This window comes from Taeniopygia guttata, chromosome Z (genome assembly GCF_048771995.1).
Source record: "Taeniopygia guttata chromosome Z, bTaeGut7.mat, whole genome shotgun sequence".
Taxonomy (NCBI): domain Eukaryota; kingdom Metazoa; phylum Chordata; class Aves; order Passeriformes; family Estrildidae; genus Taeniopygia; species Taeniopygia guttata.
This window is the reverse complement of record NC_133063.1, coordinates 32,168,914-32,189,762: the sequence shown is the minus strand read 5'-3', so window position 1 is coordinate 32,189,762 and position 20,849 is coordinate 32,168,914. Positions and strand designations below refer to the sequence as shown.

The window sequence follows — 20,849 nt, the reverse complement described above, 5'->3', positions numbered from 1 at the left end:
TTTCGGGGTTGGGTTGTTCGGTGTTTTCCAATAACGACCATGCATCTCGTTAAACCATGCTGATGGCTGGTAAGGAGCGGGCATAAGACCGGGCGTAGATATTTGGATTCAAGGAGGAAGACCAGCTCCCTGCCAGGGAACAGTCCAAACCTCCCTAAGCACGCTTCAGCACCGCTTGTGACCGCGTGAAGTGAGAAACGCGGTGAGTTTGTCATCAGGCCATTATTTTACACCGAAAACCGCAAACAAAACGCTTGCGCCGCGCAGCGCAGTATCAGGCTGCCCCCTCCGGGCTGCGGCCGCGGCACTCAGCTCATGGCGCCCATCGGGCAGCGACCTGCACTCGCACACCGGATGGGAGCTTTCCCAGCGCTAGGCAGAAGGGAGGTAAGTCCAGATGGCGGGCGAGAGCTGCGGCGACCCCAGCTGCTCCCAGAGCGACCGCACGGCTTCCGCCGTGCTGTGAGAGGCCGGCGGCGGAACTGCTGCTCGTCGCCCCCGCCCGAGGCTCCTCCTTCCGCTGCCGGTCGGTCCCAGGGCGCAGGGCTGACATCACGCCCGGGGTTTCCATCCGACGGAGGGAGGGGGAGGCTGAGCGGAGCGGCGGCGTGATGGCGGCGGTTGCCCGGACTTAGGAGTCGGCGGCGGAGCGGACCTGAGCCCACTCCGGTTCTCCCTGCGGCCCTCCCAGCGTGGTCCTGACCCCATTGTTCGAGCGACAGAGCGAGCGAGCCCGCGGCGCGGGCAGCGCGGAGCCGGCAAGAGCAGCGGCGGCCTCCCAGGCCCGGCCGTGGCCGCGGGAGCCGCCCGCGTCTCGGGGCTGCGGTACGAGCAGCAGTACGCTTCGCGGGGCGCATCGAGGCCTCAGGCCTTGAGGGGGCCCGGGGAGGGCTGGGCCGGCCGGGCCCCACACACCGCAGGTAGGGAAAGGCCGCCATGCCTCCCTTCGCCGGCCGGGAGCTGTGTTAGCTGCCGGAGATGAAAGCGGGGGGGGGGGGGGGGGGGGCGGGCGGTGCGTAGGAAATGCCGTGCGCTGGGCTGGTCTGTCGGGCTCTCTGCCTGATCTCCGCCGAGAGGGAGGGATTCTCTGGGACTGAGGTGGGCAGTGCGGTCGAGCTGCTGCCGTGCGCTCCTGCGGGGGGAGCAGTACGGAGCCGTCCGAGCAGCCCGACAGCGGCTCCGCTCCGGGCCGTGGGGGGCGCCGGGGGAAGCGATCGTGGAGGGCGGCGGTAGTGGCCTTGGAAGCGCTGCCAGAGAGCGGCGCCCGTGCAGGCCGCGCAGTTTGCGGTGCAAGCGGGTGACGCTGCACGCGCTCCCTGTGGGCGGGCAGCGAGAGAGCGGCGCGGGCGGTAGAGGATGAGAGTCGGGATCGGATCGGCCCGGAGCAGAGAGCGGACAGCGGGGAGAAAGTTTTGCTGCCGCCCGCGATGTTTCCTGGGTACCCAAGGCGCGGCGGTTCGTGCCGTCGCAGGATCGCCCGGCGCCCCACTACTTCCCCGCGGGGTCCCCAGTCGCGCTTCGCGGCCCCGCTGTAGCGGCGGGGCTCTTTCTGATCGCTCTCTCGTTCCTTATTGCCATTGTTCGCGGTCCGGAGCGGCCCGGCGGTGTGAGCGCAGGGCAGTGCCCGCCCCAGAGCGAGAGTTCCTTCACCACCGCCTCGATTGGCTCGGGTTGGGCTGTGGCTGGCTCTTGGGGAGCACCCTGGGGCAGGCAAGACCCTAATCTCCTTCACACCACTAATTCCATGAGGGCGCGAGTTGATACGATTATCACTTGAGTTTATACTTGCGGCCCATTTACCGTGAGCTTAAACTTTCTCTGGATGCATCAAATACTGACTGCATAGTAATCAGGACTAGAGAGTGATATATATGGAAAAATGATAATTCCGTCGCTGGGATCTTGCTGGTTGGATTTAGTGGGAGCTCGTGTACAGTCTTTTATCTTCCTGCTGCTGCCCACAACTGTAAGTGGGTAGCATTAAGTGTGTTCCAGGAAATGCTTGTACTATGTTTTGGGTATGAAATACATTTTACTAAGAAGATCTTGGCAGAACATTAATCTTTACCTACCTCTTCAAGTAGGCATTTTTTTCTTTACTATTTAGATCTCTTTTGTCCTGAATTCAATACTATGCTCAAAGTTAGGACATGACCTATAGTGCAGAAAGGCAGTAAACTGTTCTCACCCTGCAGTACTAAAGAAAATGTAATTGCTGTAATTTTTCCTATTCTGGAGTTTGTAGTTCAGCAGAAGTTGCCGTCTTTAGAGCACCATCCATGAAAAGTTGCATAAAGAAGTATAATGGCAAAAAGAAGTGTATGCTGGAACCCTGTTGCAGTCAAACAAAAAGCAAGATAGTTTTCCCCTTTTTTTGTGCATTTTATTTCAATCTTCCAGTTTTTAAAAAATAATTTATATGAAGACCTGTTGTTCTCTGGACATTATTTTTTGTTGTTTTCACAGACAGCAGGAAATATTTTTTCCTCAGAAAAGGAAATGGTAACAAACTGATCAGCCATGAACAGGTAACACACACACAAAAAAAAGAAAATTTTGAGCTACAGACATGATATCAAACATGTCCCCTTTCACTGTTAGTGGGAAAAAAAAGTTTATTTTTAGTATGTCTTCAATTGCAAACATACTTTAAAATTGTGTTAATGTTTTCCTTACCTATTTTAGGTATTGGGAAAAATCTTGAATACCCGCCGAGAGCACTAAAGCAAACACATACAGTGTTTGGAAAACATACAGAGTAGCAAGAAGTGGATTCCTGATATCTCCCTTGTACCTTGCGTGGACTTCTATTTATTTTTTTAAACTTTTTAATTTTTACAATGAATGGGCATAGTGATGAAGAAAGTGTAGGAAACAGTAGTGGAGAGTCAAGGTAAGCACTTGTTTATTTCAGTTATTCTTGGCTATATATTTTTTTATATTTTGTGTACTAAAACTAAGTTATATTTGAACTGAATGCTGAAATGTGGTTTGCAGGCAGATCATAGTTAGGAAGACTGGTTTTGCTTTCTTACAGGTGCTTAATTTGCTTGTTATGTTCACATTATTTCAGCTAAGAACGGGAGTGATCATGTACATGTCTTACATAATAACGCTGAAGTGGTATTAAAGCCATGTTGGCATCCAGCAGCATAGTATCTCTCTTGGGGGAAAAAAAGTGCTTGAAAAAACAAATTCAAACAAATTCAAACACATTGAATTAAAGTGTTAAAGGTGTCCTCTATGAAAGTGCAAGGCACACATGTTGTATAAAACCCTAATTATGGTTTTTTTGTTAGTTTTTTGTATTTATATTTTATAAAATATATAATATTTATACATATACATTTCTATTTATTTTAGGTGGTTTTTTTTTTTTTTTTTTGGTCATTCTTCAGAGCTGTCAGACTTATGTAGCTGAAAATGTTAACTTTGTTTTTGGAAGTGAAAGGACTGTTGTCCAGCTGTGTTCTTAACTAAAAAGAAACCTAAAATCAGTATTCTAATGTCAAATTACAGTCTTCTGTCAAGTGCACAATGTTCAAGTGTTTGAAAGAGCCAGATTAGAATTCCTTGTGTCCATGCAGGGTGATAGCCAGTTGTAGGGGGTGGAATTAAGTTCATTTACTAGAACAGTTCCAAGTTCAAAAAGACCCTCCTGCACTAGAAAGTTTAGATTTCTAAAACTGGAAATATGATAAACCTAGAGGTTTAAAAATCAACTTACCAATAAAAGGTGAGCATTAGACTTCTCTAAGAGGTGGTTTGTGACTGTGCTGTTTTTCTGCCCCTCATCCTGTTAGATTACAGCCTGTTCAACTGGTTAGCTAATTCTGTCAGTCAGAGGGCCATAAAGAAAACTACGTTCTGCAGAGTATGAAACTTCCGGCTGGGTAGAGAGAGATCGGAATTATTGCCTTAAGAGAAGAAATGCAAGAAGAACATTTAACTGCCAGCTAATCAGCCAGCATGTGCTGGCCATCAAACTTCTACAGTGTATGATGGACTGGGAAGACAGGGAAGAGAGAATTGTTAGGTGACCCTGGGGACAGATCACAAGGAAATTTATGAACAGTGAAACTAAAGAGACTTTTATAATTCTTGTGTATTTTTATGTCAAGCCTCCTATTATATGCAGAAGTGTCCTAGAAAGACAGTAGATTTTCAATTTTGTGAATAATTTGTAAGCTCTAACACATAGTAATTTTTGAAGATTTCTGCTTCCTATAAAGTTGATACTGTTACAGTTAAGAATCAAGTTTGAAGTCTTTTCTGGGGTAAAATATTGCTTGTTACTTCAAAAAGAAAGGGAAGACAAAACCTTCCAAAGAACATGAACCTACCTGGGACAAGTTATTGTGTGAATTTGCTTACTACTTGAAAGAAGCCACCTTGCTAAAGATACATGGAGAAACTATTTTGTATTGAACTGCGATTGCCCATGACTATCTGTATATCAAAGTTATTTAATAGCTGTAGCAGTTCATAAGACTAAAGCAATTAAATGTCATAAAGTTCCCATGAATTAAATGAAAAACAGGTATCAGGAGAATGCACAGTACTCAAAACTTCATATTTGACTGGAAAGTGAGACTTTATTCTTCATCTTAAATGTCCTACTGTGCACATCTTAAAACTTAAAAAAATTTTTAGATCCAAACAACTGTTTTTCCTAGGCTTATGTCGCCTGATAACTCCGTAGTCTAATTCACAAGCAGGCCTTGGAAAGTTTATTTTCATGTTCATTATTAGAGAGCTGTTTGTGTAAGTGAAGCAAGAAAACTTGGCATTTTAAATGATGGAACTCTCTTTTGTCTAACCTAGTTCCATTATTAAAATAATACAGAATATTTTTATATGACATATCCTTGGGTTATAGCTGAGTTTTTTACTTTAATATGTAGGTTTCCACTGCTCTAGATGATTTTTGCTCTGAGGTGAGTTCCTTAGCAAGCTGCAGCTGTAGACAGATACTTACTGTAACTTGGGATGTGTTGTTGTAATTATTCTTCAAATCTGGATGTGTGAATTTAAGAGAATGGAGGTAGAAATTGGCAGCAGAATATGTTTACTAAGCTTATAGTGATCCCAGAATGCTAGGGATGGAAATGAAGTAAGTGAAGAAAGTAATTGAGAACTGCTGCTGGGAGTAAATTGCAAAGAAGATCAAATTGAAGGATTAGTAGGAAGAAAAAGAGATGAAGATGAGTACAGTGATCATCTAAGCAGCAGAATTAGTGTTAAGTAGTAGAACTCTGAAAATTTGTATCAGTTTGTAAATTTGATACTTCAGTACTGGCACAGCAAAGCAGTTCACTTACCTTTGGTGTATGGTGTCAACTTCCATTCCTATCATTCTGGAGTGATTATAAATACAGCCTGATGTAGCAGAGCCACCATAATTACTTCAGAAACTTAAGCAATTGGTCATGGCTGGATTTACAAAAATACACCAGCACATGGTGTTTTATGGAAACACCACAACTTGAAAAATTTGTTGAAAGTTTGTAGTATTCTCAGCAGTAGGAAGGCTAGAGAAGGGGCTAATCATAAACCTTTGACTTAATAGATTGTGGTAAGGGATTGTAGCTTGCCTTTATTCACTGTGTTAGGGTTTGTTTTTTCTAAAGAAGGATGAACAGTTTGTCACACTGCTTCATACCTTTCCAGCATTGTATCTATTCATCTATCTGCGAGATCACTAGAAAACTTTCCCTGGTTGCAGATGTTGTTCCTGAAGTTCTGTTTTGCTGCAAGTGGAAAAGTGCATGGCCACACGATTTGGACTTTCCTTGCCTATTTCAGCCTCTGAAGCTCTAAATCAGTACTAGAACTGAGCATGATGGAATTATTGTAAACATTGTAACTAGTCTTGTTGCTTGGTGTTCAAGTTTCTGCCCAGTAATCACAGTGGAGTCTACTTTCCAGTTTCTTATTTACTAGAAATAACTATTCTATAATGTTTTTATGTAGCTCAAGGTAAAATATCACAGATATTATTCATCTGGATAGCAAGTGAGTGTAGACACAAAGACTTATTAAGCAGTATGCTGAGAAGCTTACTCAAGCAGAGCATCTTTGTATAGTGTTCTTGACAGCATTCAGTACAGTTCATCATAGAAAATCTAATATGAATACGTACATTTAAGTTACATAGCAATAAGAAAGCTTAATCAGCAAGGAAGGGCAGTTGTACCTGAACTGCAAAACAGGTGCCAGGTAGAGCAAGGACTGCAGCAGTGAAATGTTGGCACTATTTGAATAACAATCTGATTGCCATCTCTTTGCTCTTACGTTTCCTATCTCTTTGCTCTTCTTTCTGCAGAACAAGGCATAGAGGATTTGAGCATACCTTTCTTTCCTAGGTAAAAAGGCATGCGCTCAGTGTCGCTTGAGTGGAAGGTAGCTGGCCATTTTTGCAGGAAGCAGGAAGCAGCTGCTTACACCAGAGACTTCTACAAGTCTTTACACACCTGAAAGTTGAAGTTAAAAGAAGATGGGAATTTCAGTGGGTTTAATTTGTTTTGTGGATTGTAATCTGTGGACCACATAATTAAGTAAAGAGTAAAGACTTGGTCAAAGGCTTCAATTTACTATCTAAATGCATACCTTCTACAGAAAGTAAAGAGGATTCACTTAAAGCCGCGACTTTAGGTTCTTGCTTTTATGAAATCTAAGTGGGAGTTAAAATAGAAATTGACCAAGGATATTTGCAGAATTACTTGAATACAGAATTGCATGCACTGGCATCCTTTTAGTAGAGTTTAATAGATGATATAAGTAAAAATGTGTGTATACAGCAAGAGAGAGCATGTATGTAAAACTATATATTTTGATACATACATACTGCATAGGAATTCTCAGATCAACAGAAGTACCTGAATGGTAAAGAAAACGGTTGGTAGCATGTACTGTAAACAGGTAGTGGATAAAGCAAGGTCTTTGAGTATTTTTCTCCTTAATTAACAAACTGTTATTTTATCAGGGACAATCTCTTACAGAAGTAACATACTAAAGCATGATAAGGTATCCAAATCTGAGTTAAAAGCATCTTTTCACTTTTTGGAAGACTTCAGAGAGATCATGTATCCAAACCCGAGTTGTTGTTTGTTTTTTTTTTTCCTAGAAACTTTTCCAACTAAAAGAAAAAATTAAAAATTTGTGATCTGGCTCTTGATCTGCATGTGATCTTAAGTTTGGTTTTGGAACTCCTGCTGAGTTTATCCCTGGTTTTTGTCTAACCTAACTGGATGTCACATACCTGTACCACATATTTTAAGTTAAATTCCTTTATTCTGAGAGTTTCAAGATTTTAGCTGATGGAAGCTTTTCATGTTCCTCAAGACAAAATGAAGTGTTGTGGTACTGGCAGTGTATACATCAGACCTGTCCAGATCTTGTCCCTTGGCTGCTTCAACTGTTTTCTTTGGTTGGTTGGCTTTTTGTTTGTTTGTTTGGGGTTTTTAAGGTTTGTTTTTGTTTGTTTGTTTATTAAATTCAATGTAATACTTTCTTGCTGGTAGTCTCTAAGGAGCTTCTGATAAAGATATCATTGTGTTGCTGCAGGATCCATCTGTGTGTTGAACGTTTTACATAAGAAAGTAGTAGACCCCTGAGTAATCACTGATACCTCCTGTCTGTGAAAGGTTCCTGGAACAACTTTGTGCTCTTAAGATGTGTGACTTGCACCTTTCTAATAAAGACTTGAAATGTAGTTCATACGGTCATGAAAGTTGGTAGGTAATCAGTTTAATTTTGATAATATCGCTTTGTTTACAGTAGTAGCAGCAAATAATTAGTTTGCAGGACAGGAAACACAATGTGTTAGCCCATACCAGGAAAATTAAGTTCAGTTCATACTCTGTAATAGCTGAGGACAGGAAATAACATTTGAAATAACATAACAATTTGATACTCTTTGTGCCCTCTGTTCTTTGCTGCCAGTGATGAGTAAGATCACACTACCTTATGTATTGTAATTAAGTTAAATAGTTAAAATTTCTGGAAGAAATAATGCTAGAAAAGCTATTTACTTAGCATTTGCCTTTAGAAACTTATTTGTTATTTTGTGAGTTTGGCATTTAGTATCTGTTACTTCTGCACATTTTGAACGGGCTCTTTTGCTTTTCTTCCTTCAGCTTGTTTTTAAAAACCCAACAACCAAGCATCAAAGGAGACAGTCAATTGTCATCTCAGATCTAAGTTTCAAAGACTCTGCAGACAGTAATCTCTGTTTTTTAGTGTATTGAACTTTAATTTGCTTAAATTGTTACTCTGTCTTACTTGCCTTGAAAGAGAAGATCACTAAGGTTAACAACGTCTAATGAATGCACTGGAAATCAGTGATGTTAAATTAGCTGTTCTTGGATCAGTTATTATCCTAGACAGGAATCTAAATTTTCTGTCAGCTTTCACAAGGTGACTTGTTTAGCTTTCCATTTTAGGATTCGTGTTCCTAGTGCCTAGTTTCTCATTGTATGATCCTCTCAGGGGCACTTTGTTCTAAAGTTCTAAAGGATAGGTGAAGCTGAACTTAAGACTGGCAGCTAAGCTAAGAGCTGTGTGGTAGGATACTTGCTTTAAGCCTGTTATTTCCCCAAAGTGTTCCCCAGTTTCATTGCATAGGTATTTATTTGGGGGAGTTGGAAAAAAAATTATATTTGTTTTAACCTATTACCTGCTTTGGTACCTTCTTTAACCTATGTTGCTTTTCTTTCAAAGAGTTCACAAATAAATACTGCATTCAAGCATAGATTTGAACATGGAGGGAGTACCCAGAGACTGTATTCATTAAAAAAACCAGAAAAATTCTTTCAGGGTGTATCTAAATTCCATACCAAATCAGATTTGACATCTGCTGCTGTAGAGATGGAGCTATCAAGGGCTAGAGGAAAGAGATTTCTTAAGTGCATATCCTGGAAAGTGCTCTTTCTAGACTTTACACCTCATTTGTCAACATACATTAAACTAATTTTTCATGTAGAACTTCCATCCTGACACCCGCTCTTCATTTTCAGTATATGCTATTGTCTTGCTACTAGAAGTTACTGCTGACTGCTAAATTTTTCATTGTTACTGGGGTTTGTTTGCACAGTAAAGAAATTGTCTCACTTCAGCAGTATCAAGGAGATTATTAGTGCTTTATCCATCATGTTTGTTTCTATTTTACATATCCATTTGAGGGTCTACTGTTCTGCACAGTCTTTTATACTAGTCTTAGTTTAGTTTGGAGTTGAAAAAGACAGGTATCTGCTAAGGAAGGCAGGAGCCTCCCCTGAAATTGAAAATGTAAACCCCCTCCCTCCAAATTGTTATAATTTTGAAATTAAGGGGGGCTCTCAGGCATGAGATATGGTAGCAGGAATTTGTGAAGAAAATAAATAATGCAGTAATACAAAACAACATGGACAGAGTCAGAATACAACCTGACACCCTGTTGGTCAGGGTGTTGGTACAGTCCAGTTGAAATGGTGGTTGCGGTCCTCCTGGAGTGACACATGTGGTCCTGTTGAAGCAGTGATCTAGTTGAAGAGCGTAGTCTTCCTCTGAAGATCCAGTGGTAGTGTAGATGGGCCTGGTCTTCCTCTGGGAATCCAGTGTAAAAGGCAGCTGCCCCTCTGAGAATCCAGTAGAAAAGGCTGTCCTGGTGTCCCAGAATCTCAGATTATATCCAGTTAGGAATGCTTAGTTCTCTCCGGGCAGAGCATCTCGCAATGGGATCATATAGTTTTTATCAGTCATGGAGTGACAGTCAATGGCCCATTAACAGCAGATGTCTCTCCGGAGGGAGAGTTGGTTGTGGAAGAGATAAAGAAAACTGCACAATTAACAGAAGATAACTGCCCTGCCTGTAACATGGCAAACAGAATACTGACATTACCTTGCAATCTAGCACAAGAGGGGAGGTTGGGTTTTTGAGTGTTTGTTTTTTCTGTTTCAGTTTGGCAAAGTGAATGCAATTTAAGGTTTCTTATCCAGGAGCATCTTTAAAGAAATAATGACATTTTTGTATTACCTGTTAAAATATAAGTAATGCAAGTAATTTGCTTGAAGGTGGAGGAGGGAAGAAGGCTTATGTGACACAGAAGATGGACTTAAATTTTGGTTTGATTAATGGAGTTAAGTGCCTAAAAGCATAAATTGTCTTCAGTGGTTAATCTTAGCAAACATTTTATTACTGTATCTAGTATAATAACACCTCTGTTATGTAGCTTAACTTGCTTTGCCCTGTTTCCATCTGCAGTTTATGTTGTGGTCTTGATAATGTTTATAATTTCTGGAGCAATTTGGCTTTTTGAAATCCCAGTCATCTGGGAAGAAGGTAAGAAAAAAAGGCCAATTGGACAATAAAGTACAACTTTGAAGAGGTCAACAGTTCAAGGCCAGAGCAAGGAGGGAATAAACATAATGTGCCAGGTGAAGTAGAGTGAATTTGACAAACACAGATTCATGACAAACATTCTCAGTTAACTGAGAATGAAGTCTGTTATGCTGATAATTGCTCTGATTATGTTAGGTAAAGTGACTGTTTTGCCAGACTTGAATGAAAAAAGTAGGTTCCAGCTCTTCAGTGTCCTGTAGAGGAATCATCTTGACAAAGTTTGGAAAGGCTGAGGGAGAGACAGAGGTAGGTCCTAATTTGTGCTGCCTAAAAATTAAGTTTTCATTTAGTTATCAGTTTTAATCAGGCTCTTTTTTTTTTTTTTTTTTTTTTTTGGAAGAAATAAAAAAGTAGATACAGATACACAAGCAAAATAAAAGGCTGGTTAAGTTGTATCTAGGCTATTTGTCCTATTCTTCCTTAGGTATGTCCAGGAGTAAGGGCAAGGTGTCCACTTTTGTTGAGTGCTTTGCTGAGCTGTTTCCAATGGGGCGACTTAGGCGAAGATCTTGACTTGTATAGGAAGAATTGTCAAGAAATAGCGCACTTGGCATCTCTTTTTCTGTAAGATGAACCCTTAAGAGGGGGAACCAGAAGCCCTGTTCCTGAGAAAGTATTTGTGTGATAGCATTAGACAGCAGCAGACAGCTAATTGTTACGGTGTTCCAATCAGTGTTTTAGGAAATATCTAATGTTCCTTGCCATTCTTCCCTTAGACATATGACACCAGAATCTCAGTAATTTGTAATGTCAATTCAGGTGATTAATTTTGTGATAGTCAGTGGTGCTACTTTGCACTAATGGACATTACTTGTTGCAAGGAAAGTTGGTCAAATTAGGGACCCTAGTCAAAGTATACCAGCTGACGATTAAAGTTTTTCGGCTAGAAAGTAAATTGCTTATAGACTGTGCCTGGAAAAATGCAGATGAAGTTAAAGAATCCCATAGACAAATCCCATGGAAAAGAGAAAGCAACCAGATATTATGGCTACCTCGCTGCTATTAGCTCCATGTATTTTTAATATCTTCATTGCAGAAGTTAGGTTCTGTTTCTTAAATGCAGGTAAACCGCCTTTCTGTCAGACAGGTTTTTTGTCTTTATTGTAGCAATGTTTTTAAAAGTCAAATTTTAGCACAGTATGAAATATTCTCACTTATTGTTTGGTTTGCAGTGGTAGCTTCCATTGAGTATTTTCAGAAAATACATAATTTCTTCTTATTTTGTATTTCCTTTCCTTTTCCACTTCAAGGAAGATTAAACCATTTCTGAAATTCTGCTAATACAAGTTGTTGAAATCAGAGATTACTTGTTAAAATAAGATATTACTTGTCTTCATGCTCTGAAAAGCTTTTAGACCTCTCTCCAGCTGATAATAATTTTTTTTTGCCTTGTTATAGCTGGTTGTTGGGGCGTCCCATTTCAGGAGATGAAGAAAATTCATCTGAGCTACTAAAAATCTGTCTGAAACTTCTGTATGTATTTTCCTATGACCTTCAGAAACTCAAACAATTGCATTTCAAAAACTGTTAAATGGATTCTACATTTGCTGTGGTGCTGGTAGACACTGCAGTGTGGTACAAGTTCTCTATCCTGATGCCTGTTTTATTAGTCACATCTGCAGTTCCATGTGCTAGGGGAAAGGAGAGATGGTGTTGCACCGTGTAGTAGATGTGCTAAAATTGAGTAATACCAAAACCACCTTTTTGATTTTAAATTGGTTTAGGGTTTTCTCCTAGATTCTGTGTTGATTTCCACTGGTTTATGCTGTCCTGCTTTCAGGATAGTAGTCTCATGAAATACTGCCTGATCATTCCTGCTTGTTTCTTCCACATTTTAATAGATGCTTAAGAATGTTCATGAGAACAGAGGCAGTTTTGAAAAGCTCTGTCTTCTCTCTGATACCATCAGGGTAATTACAGAGGGCAGCAATACCATTGTCAGAAAAAGTTATTTTTATATCTCCTCACCAACAGGTGAATGTATTGGTGAGGACTGAATGTGTTTTCAAAGTGTGGCAGGGCATACTGTTCCCAGTATGAATTGTGTAAATATTTCTGTTACTCAGAGCAACTCACAGTAACTAGGAGCAGTTAAAGAGAAGTTTTACAGTTCTGTTTCTTGTTTCTGTGTTCCCCTTTTACTGTGAGGAAATGACAAATGTAAATGCTGTCTTCGAATCCCCATATTTAAGTGTATATACCTCTTCTTAAGTAATTAAATTTCTACTCTTTAAGTTTAGCATCTAGCATACTAGGATTTAATCTGAATTATTGCTCATGTGGAAGAGGGTCATAGTTAATTTTGCAAAAGGGATTACAGATTTGTTTTTAATAAGCCTTGCTCCTTTTCTAGGTTAATGAAAAAGGAGGACAGCTCTCCATTACTTTTTTTTTTAATGTCTTAGAGCATTGGTCTCCAAAACTGTTGTTTGTGCACTCCTGTCAATATTTCAGTGTGCATCTCAATGTATATATATATATATATATATATATCATTTATGAAATATATACATGTAATAATACTTGTACTACAATCTGCCTTAATAAAGCATATACAAGAATTAGAACATTTAAAAGTACGATATAAAGATTTAATATTGGAAAATATTGGCTTTTTATTGGTAAAAGAACCCTTTTAGTGCGTACTAGAAAAATATTAAAAGTATTCTTGTTTAGTAATATCTTAGTTTAGCATTTTATGACACAGTGGCTTGGCGGTATGGTTCTTCGTTAAGTTTATTTTGGTACTTTATTTTAATGACTAGCGCCTAGCAAAGATACATGGCTTCAGATGGAAGAAGTGCATTGTGTACTGCACTTACTAAGTCGAAGTACTATTTTTTCAGTCCCATCAGCTAATTATGTGAAGTTTTTTATTAAATTATGTCTAGTAAATTTCCAAGTACCCTGTCAGTCATTTCATGCATGTTAATCTGAAGGGATTGCACTTTTCATGTTTTTAACAAATGAGTTCAAAACCCACTGAAACTTCTTGGAAAAATTTTTAAAAGACTGGAAATTTTTATCTCCCAGCTTTTAATGTGTATAGATACAATAGCTTTTTTAGGTAACATGCATTGGTTTTAGTAATAAGATCGTGTAATGATGGAAACCTTTCCAAACATCTGTTGTCAAAATGCTGTCTCTATGGCATGAGTTTCTTTTGAAAAGCAGCTGCTTTTTCACTGTTAAAATGTCACCTTTACTTGGAAGGGATACATAAAGTCTGTTTATTTTTTTCGAAAATATCTGCAAGGCAGCATATTAGTGCTAACAAATTATTTCCACAGAAATAGTCAGTATATTTGAAGCACTCTTCTTTTTAAAACAAACAAACACCCTCAGAGCTCACCTAGAACTAATATTCCTGGTCAACAATGCTTCTTTACAGTTCAATCTCTTATGGTATAAATATTTTTTATGTTCACTTCTTATCTTATTACAAAGTATAGTAAATATTTTACTGTTTAATGGACTTGTTTTCATAAAATTAAGAACATTAGTGTCTTCCTGCATTCTTCTGACTCCAGATTCTTTGCTGCAATAGCTTACCTATTATTGATGGAGTGGATGAATTTATTTTGTACTGCAACCTCTTACTGCCCTTACTAGACTCTGTTTTTTATTCCAGTCAAAGCAACCACACATTCCTAGTTACATTAGCATAGTTTTTTCAGAAAACTTTTTAAATTTTTTTTTTAATTAAAAATGTAGTTTACTGTTGATAATTTCTCTATTGCTTTTCCTTCAGTGACTTGGGAAAAGTAATTTTTTGTGTACCTCATTACTGAAATTCCTGAATTTGAGACATGTTAGAAGCAACTGTACTTTCATCCAACCATAGAGCAAACTTATATGGATGATGTTCTAATACTTTTTTCTTCAAATCTTCAGGAATGTTTTCAATGCATCTTTGACACATTTGTGTTTGCAGTCAAAGAAATGTGCTTCAGTTTGTTGCTGTAGTTTTCCATGCATTATTTTAGTTATTTTTAAGCAACAAAAATTCAATTCTCAGATGGCATGCTGTTTTTTTCCCCTTGATCTTACATAAGAAAACTTCAGAGCAGACTGCTAAACATTTATCATTAAATTAAATCATTTTTTAAAGTAAAATATTGACTATTATTGCATTACTTGAAACATTGCTGGAAAAAATGAAGTTTTATCTTTGTGTTCTGGATGGTTAGTTTTCAAATGTCCTGCTAATTGTGATGGTTTCATGCTACCATTGGCTAATATCTCAAGTTATGATACACATTTAGGGTAAGAGTAATAGTTAACATTGGTAAGTAGTATTTTGAATAGTCTTGATTACTGAAGTTTTCTTTAATCCAACTTCTTGTCAGATGTCATTAAATTGTCTCTGTATCTTTGGAGTGTGGCTTATGAAGAGCTTGTACTGTAGTTGAAGTGTCAGTGCTGCCATTTTCTTTTCACATGCACTCACAGTACCTTCAGTCCATTGTTTCCTTACATGTTTCTTTTTAAACTACTCCATTCTGTAAGGGTTAGTTTGGTTAAAAGGACGTAATACTATTTAGGAATCCACCTCATCAAGCAGAGACTAACCGCACACAGGTCTGTCTCACTGCACACAGGAGTGGAGTGATCGTGCCACTGTCACCCATCTGGTTTGTGAAGCACATACTTCCTCCAGGGCCCCTCAACTGCCTTATGTGACACCAGCCCATCAGACATACAAGCTGAATGAGCTTACGAAATGAGCTTACAAGTGTCAAGCCATTTATTAAATGCTTGAATGTTTGTAGAGTTGAAGTTGTGATTTGGGGTCTACCTCTCTCCCCCCTTCCTTTCTGTCCTTCCTGTCCTCCTGTCCTTTCCTTCTTGAATTTCATGGATTTTTACTTTGGTTTGGGTGGGGTTTTTTGGTTTTGTTTGTTTCTTTTAGATAAAAATAAATCTAAATATCAGTTTCAATATATTCTTTACATAACCCCACAAATTGTCTTATTAGCTTGTGCGCACTCCTCTTTGAGAACCATTGTCTTCATGTGCCAGTTTTGTCTCGATGGTGAACTGTGGTGAGGCTGGGAGAGGGAGAAGCTCTTACAAAGTACGCCTTAGCGCAAATGCTGCAGCTACAAGGCTGGCTCCTTAGAGCATGATAAAGCCTTTAGGTAAATCCTGGCATTCCTTGCATCAGTTTGAAGTATGGATTGTCTTTATCACTAGGAAGGCTGTCTTTAAGAGATAGTTTCTTAGTTAAGTCCTGAGGCAGGGTTACTCTGGTTTATGTGATAATGCAAAGCAATGACTCATTGTTTTGTTTAGGGCATCACTACATGTGAAACAAAAATAAAAGTACAGATAATGTCCCAGTGGTGTTACATCTGCAGAGGCAAAGTGCTAGAAATCATTGGTCTCTGTGTGTTAAATTGATATGATGTAGTAAACTGCTGGTATCTATGCTTAATAGAAGTTGAAACGGAAAACTGCTGCTACATTGGGTTTTCAGTAAGACTTAATTTTTACTGCCCCATTTTTCCACTGTGGACACTGCTTAAGAGATGTGGCTAGAAAATGCCACAGGTATATTTCACTTTTCCATTTGTTATGAGGTAAAATGCTTTATTCTCCTCTTTATGTAACTCTTCTCCCCTTGTCCCAAGTAAGTCTGTGCATATTTTGGTGAATTTCTTCATTTTTAGAAAATGTTACATAGGTCTATGCTTTTAGTTCATTGCTGCTGCTTTCTTACAGGTGTTTTGTAAAAAACAAATAAGGTTCTCTGTTATATTGAAAGTGGATCATTAGTTGAGTCTGATATTGGTCTAAAATTGCTTTGTGTGAAATATGTGAAGAAACAAAAAAAACAATTGATAATCAACTGTATTTTTTCTGTCTGCCTTGTAGAGACAGAGCTTTAGAGCTAATTAAGAACTAATTCTTAGACTGAAAAATTCTATTCAATTTCTGTTTGAATAGATACCTAGTCCTGTTGGACAGTAGAGGTTTTGTTGTTGTTGTGTTGCTACAAAAATGTTTTCTTTAAACCTCTGTGTTATACCAAATATTACCATTGGAAGTGCTAGACAGGTGTTTTACTTTTTTTAAGTATGGGAAAAGCAAAGGGACAGTATGCATCCAGAAGTATATAATATTTTGATATTGGCATAAACATGCTCTTTTTTGGATCTTTGACTTATAGAAAGAAAAATACTAATTTTCTCTCTAATATTGAAAATACACACTGAAAACTGAGCTTTAAACCTGTAGTTCTTGCTGTAGGTGTGGTTTTTGCCTTATATGCCCCATATCTGTTACATATTTCTCTGGAGGAAGTCCTTTGATGTATGGACTGTTGCAGCTATTGAGGATTTGTATCTCATGCAGTGCTGCTTGTCTGTAGTGTCTTAAAGATCTGCAATTTGTCTTTATGCAGAGTTTATTTATTATTTGACTTTCTACCTCCTTTGCAAACAAGAGCTTTAGGTTTCTGACTTACAGTGCTATCTTTGTAGAGTTTGTGCCCCTAAGTTTCAGGTTGAAACAGTGTATGAAAGTACATGATAAAAGAAACATTGCTTTGGTAGCTCTCAGAGCCTGTCAGTTACTTGTTCTGTGGCAAGTCAACAGGAAAGAATTCAACAAGGAAGTCAACAGCAGACATGAAATGAAATTAAAACCTATTTGTTATTCTTACCTAATTTTTGTAATACATGCTGTAGTTCCATGAAGATATCTGGAGCTATGTGGTGCACAGGCAGAACTTGGAGTTCATACAAGTTTCACACAACTGCATTAATTTGGATGATAATAGTTGAAGTAAGCTCTTCCCAGCATAGACTAGCTTTGTGTGTTTGAACTCCTGTAACGTTTTTTATGAGTTAATTTCAAATGCTTTATGTATGTATGTAAACTGACATAGATTACTAAACTTTGATAAATGTTTCAGCAAGTCATTGATGTTACCCTGGTTGTAAAATGATTTCAGGCTACACATTGTGTCTTTTCTCCTTTCCTTGTTCTGATTTGACACTGTGGGATAAGAAAGCTTAGTAAGATGTTGCTGCTATAGTGTTTGAATTTCATATGACTATTTTTTTTCTGTTCTGTATGTTAATCTCTGGTAGGGATCCTACATTGCCCTTCATGCATGGTATCAGTATGGGCAGCTCTAAATCAGTGTGGTGAACTTTATTACTTGTTTTTTCTTCTTGTAATTTCTAGTAATTTTCTTGTAGTTTCTCTCCCCGTTCCTTTTACTTCTATGTGCAGGTTTGTTGTAGTCTTGCATTTATTAGTAATGCGGTTGAATTAAGATTTTTACTCTTTGTCAGATGTTACTGTGAGTTGTGATACAGTTGAGTTGTATTAGGCTGCTCTTCTTCAAATAAGGCCAATTTATTTTGAGTAACAAGGATTATGGAATAGCTCTTTGCTGGTCCTTCTCATAAGCCTAATGGAAATTTGTTACCAGACTTAGAGCTTTGAGGAGAGCTAGATGGTAAGATAAGGAGCCCATGTTCTTTTTTCTGGATACTATACGATCTACATCAATATCCACATGTTGATGTGTTGGTATTGTTTAACAGAGACTTTAGATGATAGTCAACTGATCTCTTAGTAAATAATAAGATCTGCCATTAGCTGTTTTTTTTTCCCATCAAACTCTACAGCAAATGGTACTATCCATTAGACTTTTTTTCCCTATTTCAGTCCCTTTGGAACTTCCTGTGAAGAGCATAAAACAACTTAAAATTTCCCATCAATTATTTATCCCTGGAGATGTCCAAGAGGCATTTGGTCTGGTGGTGGATGATGTGGTTTAGGAGTTACAGTGGTAGTGCTGGGTTCAGTGGATGATCTTGAAAATCTCTTCCAATCTTGACGATTCTGTGATTCTATCTAATCGGTGTAATTCTTACTTACTTAGCTAAGTAAACAAAATTTTTTTAAAATTTTCTGTCTCTCCACCATTCTCTTCTGTATCTGGTTTACATGTTTCTTATAGTGTTAGTAAGTTGACCAAGATGTATTATTCCAGTGTTAGTTTCCCCATGCTAGCTTAGACAGCAGGCACTTTATTTTGGTTGCCTGTGTCTCTCTGTGGAGTTAAACACATGGTTAGTGCTGTATTAGTATGTGTGAACTATTTTACTGCTATATGGAAAGCTGACTTAATTACCATCCATATGGCTTAGTGTTTTGCATAAGTTGATTTGGTAATCCATGTTATTAATGTCCTCTTTGAGCAAGCCTTGTCCTGCATAAAGGTACTTGATTCCTTTCCCCTCCTTCAAGGTTCTGTAGGATTTGCATATTTTTGGTAAATTTTTCTGACTAGAACTTTGGCTGATATTTACTTGTGTCTCTCCATGCTGAGCTTTTTTCTATATACATATTCATTTAGAGTTAGTGCTGCCTTCTGTAGTCTCTCTGACATGTATTTATGGCACTTTGCTTTGCTGAGAAATATGGTTGTTTTGTACAGGTGCAATTCACCTAGTATTTAAGGTAAGGCAATATTTGTGTGCAAAAGCTCTATTACAATAGTTTTTCTTCTCTGAAGAAGACAATCATGGAGTGTCAATAATTTCTGGTGTTATTTAACCTGTGGTGATATATTGTAGCATCATAATCTGTATCCTGCTTTTTGGACAAGTGGGGTTAGTGTTACAGCACCATGTCTGAAGTAAGACTTTGATAAAAGAAAGTGGAAATTTCTGAGCAGCCTTCTTGTTTCCCAGCTTTCCCCTCAGTAAGTGCAAGTAACGTGTTTCTCTACATCTTGCCCTTCAGAGCAAGGAAGCTTCACTGTGTTCACTTTGCCTCTCTTTATTTTCATGGTTGCTGGTTGCAGATGGCTGATGGAGGTGCACTCTGCAGGGATCTGTTAATGAATAGCTTAATTTCTTCTTTTCTGACAGAGTTTTGTTGGTGGCAGCAAAAGCAGAGGAGTGGTTGCTTTGTTCTGTAGTTCTGAAATAGTCCGTTAAGTATATTCTGTCGCAAATGATCTATCTTCCCTCTCCTGCACTTCACCTCCAGCTGATTGTCAACTAGATGAATTGTGCTGGCAGAGACCAGCTGGGCTTTGATACAGTTTTGGCTTTAATGTTTTCAGTTCCAGCTTCATGTTTACTCTGGTTTTTAAGCATTTGTGTCAGTGTGTACATAATTTGAAGTTATTTTGCAGTGTGTACATAATTTGAAATTATTTTGTTTCTTTCTCATGATAGCTTTGAAATACAGTATTAATCTAGTTAGGAATTTTACTGAAGTTTCAAACTCATCTATCCATGAAAAACAAATGCTAAAATTATAAAAGAAGTAGCTTTAATTAATGTGTGTTCTAATTATGTTAAATCTGATGTAAAATGAATATGCAAATGAAGTAATTTAGACAGCTGAAGTGTATGCCAAGTGCTTTGGTAAAAGTCATACCACCTCTAACAAATTAAGAGTTGTCCATGTGGGAAAAATTTGTGCTACTCTTTTAACAGAAGACCACAGTCTCTGCAGCTTTTTGTTTTGTTTTAAGGGCTACCTTGGCTTTATGAAGATTGAAAACAATATTGGATAGTCTTTTGTGAAATAGACTGAACCATTAGCTAATATGGCATTTGATGGTGCTAAGCAGGGATTTTGAAGGGGGTGAAGCTCAAGTTTGTGTGGCTACAAAGCATTTCTACCACTTTTAATTCCCCTGTGTGACACTGCTGTATTAATTTGAACGGCTTTGCTTTATTTTGGCTTCACATAGGTTATCTAATTGCACTTTAAATTCTTATTCCCTGTTTATTTCTAGCTGTAGTCAACTCAGCTTATTTATTTGACTGCCTCCATTTGTGTGCTACCCATTTGTCTGGTCTATTTTGTCAGTTGAGTTATAGGTAAAGCTAAGGTGACTTTTTTTTCTTTTAATCCTGTTTCTTTGGCAGTTGTGTAATATCTAACTTGTCATTGCAGCCGATCAGATGATGATTCTGGGTCAGCATCAGCTTCTGGATCTGGTTCAAGCTCTGGAAGCAGTAGTGACGGAAGCAGCAGCCAGTCAGGCAGCAGTGACTCTGACTGTGGTTCAGAGTCAGGCACTCAATCAGAATCAGAGTCTGACACATCTAGAGAGAAGAAACAAATTCAGTCTAAACCACCAAAAGTTGACGGATCTGAGGTAAACAAGATACATAAATGAATGCTTTGTCAAGGAAATGGCAAAGGAAATACTGAAAAAGTGGCAAGGAAATACTAAAAAAAATATTTTAAAATTATTTTAAAGAGCAGTGCTCATTTTAAAAAAATGAGGTAATGAAGTGTTCTTAATTAGATTCTAACTTGATTGGGTTAGTGAAAGCTCGTACTTCGGTGCCTTAAACATTGGGCAAGTTTCTCATATAAGTACTTAAATTAGTGCTTTTAAACTTCTCACATTTGTAAGTATTTTCAGTTAAAAGGCTACATAAATTTCATCATACAGAAGCATGTGCTAATTTCCTGGAAC

The 20,849-nt window shown here is 38.6% G+C and overlaps 1 protein-coding gene across 5 annotated transcripts in view; it reads left to right on the top strand.

Annotated features, from left to right (window-relative positions):
- Positions 1 to 370: 370 nt before the first annotated feature.
- CHD1 (chromodomain helicase DNA binding protein 1) overlaps positions 371 to 20,849 on the top strand; it is a 55,220-nt gene continuing 34,741 nt past the window's right edge. For 2 of the 5 annotated variants that reach the window (XM_072921663.1, XM_030257300.4), the window contains exons 1-3: positions 784 to 920; positions 2,686 to 2,893; positions 20,318 to 20,522. In XM_072921663.1, the coding sequence (XP_072777764.1) occupies positions 2,841 to 2,893; positions 20,318 to 20,522 (258 nt within the window). In that variant the 5' untranslated portion in view covers positions 784 to 920; positions 2,686 to 2,840. 5 annotated transcript variants of the gene reach the window in all.